Source organism: Myotis davidii, unplaced genomic scaffold (genome assembly GCF_000327345.1).
Source record: "Myotis davidii unplaced genomic scaffold, ASM32734v1 scaffold26, whole genome shotgun sequence".
Taxonomy (NCBI): domain Eukaryota; kingdom Metazoa; phylum Chordata; class Mammalia; order Chiroptera; family Vespertilionidae; genus Myotis; species Myotis davidii.
In genome coordinates this window covers 1,635,883-1,645,911 of record NW_006299245.1, presented here as the reverse complement: position 1 = coordinate 1,645,911, position 10,029 = coordinate 1,635,883, and the positions used below count along the sequence as shown (strand labels likewise).

Here is a 10,029-nt window from a genome sequence, read left to right as displayed (position 1 = left end):
CTCTGGTCAAAAAGTTAAATTCCATAACTTTATAATTACCAGTGGTATGAGACTATACAGAGGTTGGAAAAACCAGGTTTACAGTTGTCCTGATGGAAAACAATACAATAATTAACAAATAATACTACAAGAACAAACTCTGTGTTTAGCATACTCACAACTGTAAACTTCCTTTTGCCCACCCTGTAAGATCCCTTTAGCATGATAAAAATAAACTGAACAAAGTGTTAATACTAAATAAAAATTAATATCATTGGTGAGGAAAATCTTCACTGTGAGTGGCACACTATGCACTTCAGGAAAGCACTAATTAGCCTCTAGTTTGTGCTATAGAGAGGAGAAAATATGCATAAAACTAAGAAGCGTAAGTAAAAGTTTGGTTTGAAAATCTTCAGAAAGCCCTCTGATAGTTAACATCAGTCAGAAACTTACTAAAATTGTAGTTCCGTTTTGGGGACAAACAACAATAAAAAAAAAATTGTGTTGAGCCCTTGACATTTCAGAGGACATACATACAGTAAAAGACTGAAAAGGACTCCTGGTGAACAGAAGAATAAGGAGTGAACTAATTTCAATGGAATGTGGTAAGTGTTTCTAAACGTGTTCAGGACAGATTGTTAAGAATCCTGACACTATCTCAGCATTTCAGAGGCAAGATTCCGGCGCTAATGTGTACACAGCAACAGACAGCAGGCGGTGAGCACTCTGGCCTCTCCGCTCCAGATCAAGTTTAAATTGCCTCAGCACCTGGCCTGAGAACAAGCTTGACAATTAATGAAAATTAATCCTGCCCCACATTCAGATGAAGGCTGACGCTCAAATCTCAAGGACCTAGCAGAACCGAACAAGATGGCATCTCGAAGTTCCATCTAAGACAATTACCCTTAGATTTGAGCATTGGGTTCTCTGCCATGTAAATTTACACAGCCACATGTCTACCTTTGAAGAATAGCTACCACATCAGTAGAATCAAAACTCTCAAGCCAAATGTTTGACAACTCTCTCTCTCTGTATCGTCAAGATAGGAAGTTGATGTCCATGTCCTACTACCAGTTGTTGGGAAGATTGTGGGAGTTGACCTATAAAAATGCTTCTCTTTCTGACTGTAAAATTCCAAACTGTACTTTGACCTTGAAGATTTTTTTTGCCCCTTTATGCCTTCAACTCCCAACCTCCTCCACTTACCTCACCCCACCCTGGCCCAGCCCCTCCGATACCTTCTCCTATTCTTGCTCAACCTACTCCAGTCTTCACTCAAACTCATCCCCGACTGCCTCTTGCACTTGCCTTGCTCTTGTTCCTCCTCCTTCAGAATCACTCTTACCTCTGCTCTCTCCCTTACTTGGTCTTGGAGCTATTTTTACTACATTGTGTTAATAGGAGAGTCACAAAAGTTGGTTATATGAGATACTATTTAATATGACCTCCAGGAGCATTCTCTGTCACATGACCTGAACTACCACCAAACACATACTGTTTTATGACTCTTAACCTCCTTTCTTTCCTCATCTTTTTTTTCATGGCTGCTATTTTTCACAAAAATTATATTTTAATTTTTCTCTTTATGTATCTTATCTGTCACTGTAATACCTACTATGGGAAGGGAGAGAGCTTCCCTAAGCTGTCCTTCTGCTGTATCTCTAGGTTAGTGACTGGTATATAGTAGGTGCTCAAACACATTTGCTAAATAAGTGAATGAATAAATATAAGGGAGTTTGTAATATTTATTTAAAAGAGTATTAGAATCCTAGAGCTTTCCAGTTTGGCCCACTTCATTATCTCTGATATTGATAATCTTACACATTGAACTGAGCATGGGCCTAGTCTAATACACTGATTTTAAAAAAAGGAAAAACAAATGTACTCTTAAAGAAAATTTATAGTCACATTTCATTTTAAAACATCTTTTTTAAAAGTCTAAAGAACTAAAAACATTTCCTAAAGCCTCACCTATTTTAATATTTATGTATAAATTTTAATGTAACTAAATAACCAGGGAAATTCCTTAAAGTTCACTTTAATTCCAGCTTTTCAAACACATATTTACCTATTTTTACTACATTGTGTTAATAAAAGAGTCACAAGAGTTTGTTATTATGAGTTGGTTATATAGGTGGTCTTAGAGCCTGTATAACTAAAATTTAAATGTTTTATATAGAAGGTGCTACAAATAGAATAATATTGTCCATATTGTGACATTTCTAAGAATCCAAGTGAGGCATATTAATTATGTTGAGAAAGTGAAGGGTAAACCAGGGTCTCTATGTTAATGAATAGCTAGCTACAGACATGAAGTATGGAGCAGAAGCTCAATTAGCAACAAATTAAAATCTTTCTATGTTCACAGAAATTTGGAAAAGCCTCATTTCTTTGTGAAGTCATTCCTGAAGAATAAGTAGGAATGCAGAAAGAAATAAAATTTTAATCACTTTTAATGAATTGTGCATTCAATGGCATTCAGTTAAACTCGCTGATTCTAAAGAGTTCTCTAATCAGCAAAGTACAACTGACTTTCAAAGTACACACTGAGTTATTTTAGCTTTAGGATCTTAAAGGTAACACAGCTCATCTGTAGAAAATTTCTTGCATTACTAGCACATGGAAGAAAAGTGGAGGTCAGGTTCTTGTCACATCCCTATAATTATTGTAAGTTAGTTTCTCAATTACTCTGCTTTATACTGTGCACCAATAAAACTGTGAAAAAGCTGAACTCTCTCTTTAGGCTCTTCCCACATCCTCTCTGGGGTCTTTCTGGCCTATGGCCAGGCCTCCGCAATTCAGTCCAATTGCCTCCTGACAGCCTTCTTCCACTTATAATCTTTTAACACCCCTTTGCTGCCCAGTTATCTCCCTGTGAGCAACCACTTTATGTTCCAGGTTATCAAAGTCTGTCTGACTTTTAAGTCAAATCCTAATAAGAACACATGCTGTTTTCTGTCCAGACTTCCATACAATGTTCCCCGGATTACCTAGGACAGTGGTTCTCAACCTTCTGGCCCTTTAAATACAGTTCCTCATGTTGTGACCCAACCATAAAGTTATTTTTGTTGATACTTCATAACTGTAATGTTGCTACTGTTACGAATCGCAATGTAGATATCTGATATGCAGGCTGGTCTTAGGCGACCCCTGTGAAAGGGTCGTTCCACCGCCAAAGGGGTCGCGTCCCACAGGTTGAGAACCGCTGACCTAGGAGAACCACCCACAGCAGTCTTTTCTAACTCTAATACAGAGAACTGATTGAGTGTTATTATTTTGTGTGTGACGCTTTCATATAGAAGAAAAAGAAATTAATAATCACCATTTGATTGAGTCTGCCTGAGTCTAAATCCCTACTCTCAAGACTCACTCTAAATCTCCAATTAGAGGCAAAACACCATTTCATGGGGCTCTCAATACTGTAAGTTTACTTGTATTGTGCTCACAGAATTTGAACATTTTCAGTTACATTTTCTCATTTCATCCTCACAGGCTGGAAGGTCTCAGGGTCATTATTATTATCTCCATTGTACATATGAGGAAATGGGCTCCTGGAAGCCCTGCTCTTTCACCAGCCACTTGTGAACTGATCCTGATGATGCATCTTGGGTAAATGTGTGCATTTAACAAGGTCCTCTTAAATGTCTTTAATGGAACATTTTTACTTCAGCTTCATTAGAGGTTTATTGAGACCATGTGGGAGCAATTATAAATTAGTTAAAGTGTATTGAGCATTAACTATGTGCTACACGCTGTACTAAATGTTTTGCATGGGTCGTCTCTTTTAATCCTTGCAACTCTATGAAGTATATACTATCACTATATCATTAAACTTAGAAAATTTAATAAATGGCAAAGCAGGATTTGAATCTCACAGTCTGAGTCCAGAACACAGACTCTAAATGGGATTTTCACTGTGCCTTAAAACACGACATGTGGGCAACACTTCTCTATTAATTTTATAATATTAAACAAGTATTGTAGCCCAGCCAGTGTTGCTCATTTGAGCATCAACCCATGCAATAGGAGGTCACAGGTTTGATTCCCAGTCAGGACACATGTCTGGGTTGTGGGCTCAATCCCCAGAAGGGGACATGCAGGAGGCAGCCAATTAATGTTGATGTTTGTCTCTCATCGATATTTCTATCTCTCTCTCCCTCTCCCTTCCTCTCTCTCTAAAATTGATAAAAACATATTTTTAGAAGTATTATATAGTACTTTACAGATCTAAAGTCCATTTCTCACACATTTACCTAAGCATAGGATTGGGAGATATTCAGATCTGTAATCCAACCCTGACAGCAGCATTTTACAAGCTGTGTTACATTGGGCAGACCACCTTGTGTCATTAAAAAATTAAGGAAATACCACCCACCTTACAAAATCTTTTAAGGGTTGAGAATAATATAGTTATGTGCTTATATTAACTGTTATTGTAAATAATATCAAGATATGTTCTTATTATTCCTGATAACTATTAAGGTTCAGACTTACCATATTCCTATTTTTCAGCTGAATAAACAGCATCAGAGAGATTAAATGAGTTGCCCCAAACAACAAAGCTTTTAAGACTAGAAACAAGATTCACAACCATGTCTACTGGTACTAAGAACAGTACTCTTTTTTTATTACACCTCTCCATGTGGACCTAAATCATGATTGTGTCCTGTGACTCTCTTATTCTATTGCCAGGACACACTAGTAACCAAAGTATAAGAGAACACATTTTTAATAGTTTACAGAGATTAGTTTCATGACTTTGAATAAATAGATAAATGATGATAGAGACATCATTATTCATAAAAAACAGTTTCAAGTTATTCAACTTTTACAATATTGTTCACATTTAAATATCTTTGCAAAACTATTATTTGGCAGTCATTTGTTTTATTCCTATCAAGACTGGATACAAAATAGCTTTTGTCCAAAAGTGAATAATTCTTCTCCAATGGATTTGAATCACTAAAATGTAAGTCCCAAAAAGGAAGGAGTCTTTGTTTTATTCACTGATGCATTCCAAGCTCTTACAACAGTGCCTGACATGAAGTACATGCTCAATTAATATTTGTTACATGAGTAAGTCCTGTATCTTAATTTTGCAAATATAAAATAAATAATGGTTTTCAAGCATGACACAAATATTTTTTTTTCCATTCAAACTGCACTTAACATTTCTAAAACAGACAAGTTATAGCTACTAATTTCACCCAACCTAGGACAAGTTGTACCCTTCTGGATACAAACAGCTTGACTGGTGAAGGAGAAAGACCTTAGAAGTATCCGCACATTTGTTGTGCTCCCCTTACCTTGTTGAATGATGAAATCATCAGATTGAATGCCATTGTAGTTTCCACATAGGCCACATGATTTCCCTTTAAGCTCCTCAGATATTTTGAGGTAAATTCCAGATATTCCATCCCAAGCCAATGAAAAACCAAAGGTTGTCTTCACCAGAATGTAGTCAGCTAGTTTCTCAACAGAAACCTGTCCAATTGTCTGAGGCAATGTTAAACTTGAAAAATGGAACAAAGGCAATTTAATTATAATGAAGAATCAATTATAGATCATTCTCTTCATAGTAATAGACAATTAAGTAAAACATAGTTATTATTCAAAATTATTGAATAAACTATGCAGTTAGATTTATCACGCAACCATCATATAGAAAATCTTGTCTTTTGAAAAATTCAATATTGAAATAAAAGGACAACAAAAATTATATCCGTTTCTCCATAATGATTTAGATTTTATACTTATAATTGGATGATTCTTTCAACCAACCAAAAACATACTTCTGCTAAATATCACTGATTTTTATAATCTGGAAAATAACTATGTCTACTTCGAATAATGAGCTTAATGTATTTTTTTATCTAGATTGTTAAAGATTTTTTAAAAAGTGTTGCTCAAAATTTTAAAGTACAAACATGTGGGGAGCAGATATAGGGTTAAGCCTCAGACTGACCCGTTGGCAAAGTCACAAACAAATCTTCCTCCAAGTCTTAAACAACCCAATCTGAGAGGTGGCTGCTGATTTACACACGCTGTCATTTAAAAAATAAAAATGGGGGAATTTGCCAGAAGCCGGTCCACCCTTGCTGCTTGACACAGAGAAGAGTACATGGCATACTGTTCTTAATATATTTGCTCCCCTTCTTAGCGCTATGTGTTTTAACCAAGGTCACCTCTCTGAGAAAGGTTGTTTAGGACTAAGGAAGGGAATAAAAAAAACCCCTTAACTAAAGAGCCAGGCGGGTAGTTAATCACTTTAACTACGAACAATCACGCTTAAGCTACATAATCTTTACTTAGGATAATCTCCTTCAGTTACTTCCTTGTAGCTTAACAGAACAATAGAGTAGTCTTGGAATGGAGATAACAAATGCCCATACCTTTGGAATATTTGTGTGGGCGGGCAGGGCCGCGTCCTCCCTCAGCTCATCCTCTCCCCCCTTGCCCAGAGCGAGACAAGGAGAACCGGCACCGCAAGCGCAGCCACAGCCGCTCCCGCAGCCGGGACCGCAAGCGCCGCAGCCGGAGCCGCGACTGGCGCAACCGGGACCACCTTCGGCGACGAAGCAAACCTTTGGCCAGAGGCGCTAAAGAGGAGCGGGGTCATTGATTCGCTCCCCGCGCCGTGAGGAGAAGAGGAAGGTCCGCAAATACTGGGACGGGCCGCCGCCGGCTTTGAGCACGTCACCCCCGTGCAGGACAAGGCCCTGCAAGCTGCGGGCCAGATTCCAGCCACCGCCCTCCTCCCCGCCACCACCCGGACGGGCTGGCTGTGACCCCGACGCCCGTGCCTGGGGCGGGGAGCCAGATGACCAGGCAGGCCCGGCGCCTCTGCGTGGGCAACATCCCCTTCGGCTCCACCGGGGAGGCCATGGTGGGCTTCTTCAACGCCCCGATGCGCCTGGGCGGGCTGACGCGGGCCCGGGCCACCCCGTGCTGGCCGTGCAGATCCGCCAGGACAAGGGCTCTGCCTTCTTGGAGTTCCGCTCCGTGGACGAGACCACCCAGGCCATGGCCTTCAATGGCATCATCTTCCAGGGCCAGTCGCTGAAGATCCGCCGGCCCCACGACTACCAGCCCCTGCCCGCCCTGTCGGAGAGGCCCTCGGCTCACCTGCCCGGCGTGGTGTCCCCCGTGGTCCCGGACCCTGCCCACAAGCTGTTCGTCGGGGGCTTGCCCCACTACCTGCGCGAGGACCAGGTGAAAGAGCTGCTCACACCGCTCGGGCCTCTCAAGGCCTGACACCTGGTCAAGGACGGCGCCGCCGGGCTGTCCAAGGGCTGCGCCTTCTGTGAGTACGTGGACATCAGCATCGCGGATCAGGCCATGGCGGGCTGAACGGGACGCAGCAGGGGGACAGGACACTGCGGGTGCAGAAGGCGAGTGTGGGGGCCAAGCATGCCACGCCGAGCGCCGTCCACCAGACCCCCGTGACCCTGCAAGTGCCGGGCCTGCTGAGCTCCCGGGTGCAGATGGACGGCCAGCCCACGGAGGTCCTGTGCCTCCTGAACACGGTGCTGCCCGAGGAGCTGCTGGACGACGGGGAGGACGAGGAGATCGTGGAGGACGTCCGGGACGAGTGCAGCAAGCACGGGCTGGTCAAGTCCATCGAGATCCCCCGGCCCGTGGACGGCGTCGAGGTGCCCGGCTGCGGGAAGGTCTTCGTGGAGTTCGCCTCTGTGTGTGACTGCCAGGAAGCCATGCAGGGCCTGACAGGTCGCAAGTTCGCCAACAGAGTGGTTGTCACAAAATACTGTGACCCGGACTCTTACCACCACCGCGACTTCGGGTAGAGGCAGTGGGGGTGGGTGGTGGCCGGGCTGGGTGGGGGCCACTCCCCTCCGAATGACAGCAATTAAGGTGGGGTGGGGCAGGGTGTACAGGTTATATTCATAATTTCTTTTCTATTTACATGTATTTTATTTTTTTGTAATTAATTTTTTATTGCTTAAAGTATTACAAAGAGTATTACATATGCCTCCTTTTTCCCTCCCCTTGACAATCCCCCAACCTCCCCTACCCCGCAGTGTCTTATGTCCATTGGTTATGCTTATATGCATGCATACAAGTCCTTCGGTTGACCTCTTACCCCCTCCTACCTCCCCCTCCGCCAGCCACCACCACCACCACCACCACAACTCCCACCAGCCTTCCAGCTGTAGTTTGACAGTCAGTTTGACAGTCTGTTGGAGGTTGCTCTGCCTCTGTATCTGTTTTTGTTCATCAGTTTATAATGGTCCTTATTATCCATAAATGAGTGCGATCATGTGGTATTTTTCTTTCATTGACTAGCTTATTTCACTTAGCATATTGCTCTCCAGTTCCATCCATGCTGTTGCAAATGGTAAGAATTCCTTCCTTTTTACAGCAGCATAGTATTCCATTGTGTAGATGTACCACAGTTTTTATATTCATAATTTTTAAAGGCATAAAATTGGGGCTATTTACATAAGGGTCACATTGAGTATTTAAATTCCTGATCCACCATCTAGTCTTTTCACTTTTCACAAGCATGTGAACGTACAAAGGAAGTGGGAAACATATGCAAACTAAAGAAAACTAAATAATTGGACATTTTAGAAGCATAGTAAGTTGCCTAGGATACTTTTGAAAGAACACTATTCCCCTTTTAGTCACATATATGACAGAAAAGAGCAGGTGCTATAATTCAAGAAATGGAAGGCAAAAATCATTGTTATTACGATAGCCATGCTAACTAAAAATTATAAACTATAATGTGAGTGAGGTGGGAGGTTAATAGGTATATTTACACATTTCTCTCATAATCTGTTAATATTTAAAATTATAAACATGAGGAACTCATATTAAATGCATAGTAAAATTCAGTATGAATAATATTAAGTTTATAAGTTTATAAAAGGTATACATAAAAAGTGAATCAGGTTGTATAAAAATATTTTATAGCAATGGAATATTGATTTTATAGAGGTATAGTTGTTGTGGGTAGTTTTTGGTTTGGTCATTTGTCATTTACCTCTTTCATAGTAAATTGATTAGATGAACTGTTTTTTAAAATAAAAGATGTGTGTGATCGTTCTGATGTCTATAACATAAAAGGATGTTAGTAGTGATGGGGGATAATAGGAAAAATTAGAGAATCTCCCAGAAATTTAAGAAAAACTCCAACCTCGGCAAGAAACATTAACAATGTAAACTAAAATGAATGCACTGATTAATGCTAAAAATTATTTACAGATTCATATGTACAGGTGAGAGAACAGAAGTCCAGAGAGGTGAGACATGATGTGCAGAGCCTCGTGTATTTGATTTCATTTTGGCAAACATTTCTCTAACACCTGCTATGAGTAAGGTCCTAGGCCAGATACAGCGTTAGTATAAGCAAGTTAGTTGGTTAGTAAGAAAGCCATTCTTTTTCTATCATACGACATCTCTGTGTTAAAACTTAAATATTATATCTTTGAATTAACAAAGGGTTAGTATTCTTGAAAATCTTGAATGCCATTTCTGCTTTATAAAACATAATTTTTTAAGTGTCAATTATGTTACCTAAAATCCCATATAGGGAATTCTAAATTTCTATTTAAATTTGGTTCCAGGAAACACATGAAGTGTGTTATCTTCCCATTCAAATGGCTGTTTCTTTTGTAAGATAATTAGAAGTACAGAACCCAACTGATCAAGAAAACAAGCCCAGAGAGACAGGCTACTACAGAGTGCCTGGCTTCCCTGGTCCTTCATCCAAAGTCCTTTCTGTACCATCTGTTGACTCTAAGGAATCTAAACTGAGAAAAACAGCACCTAGGTTGGCCAGGCCATAGCTCTGGAAAGAATCCCTCTGGTTCAAACACTTGCTAGTGAATTCTGAAGGATGATTAGCATTGTTCCATGTGATAATTTCCTTTTCCTGGCATACCTCAGCCAAGAGCTAGTGAAGACTAAATATCTCTATAATTATTTAGATTGGAAGGCAGATTACTCCACAGTATTCCTATTTAGAATGTATAAAACCTTCCACCGACTTAATAAGTAAATATCTCTTTACCTAAATTCCTCAGA

The 10,029-nt window shown here is 40.6% G+C and overlaps 1 protein-coding gene and 1 pseudogene across 1 annotated transcript in view; one reads left to right on the top strand and one right to left on the bottom strand.

Annotated features, from left to right (window-relative positions):
* Positions 1-10,029, bottom strand: part of OTOGL (otogelin-like) — a 170,800-nt gene that overhangs the window by 142,929 nt on the left and 17,842 nt on the right. The window contains exon 7 of the mRNA XM_015571106.1: positions 5,249-5,491. Within this exon, the coding sequence (XP_015426592.1) occupies positions 5,249-5,491 (243 nt within the window). The remainder of the gene's footprint in view (positions 1-5,248; positions 5,492-10,029) is intronic.
* On the top strand, positions 6,362-7,808 carry LOC102769753 (annotated as a pseudogene).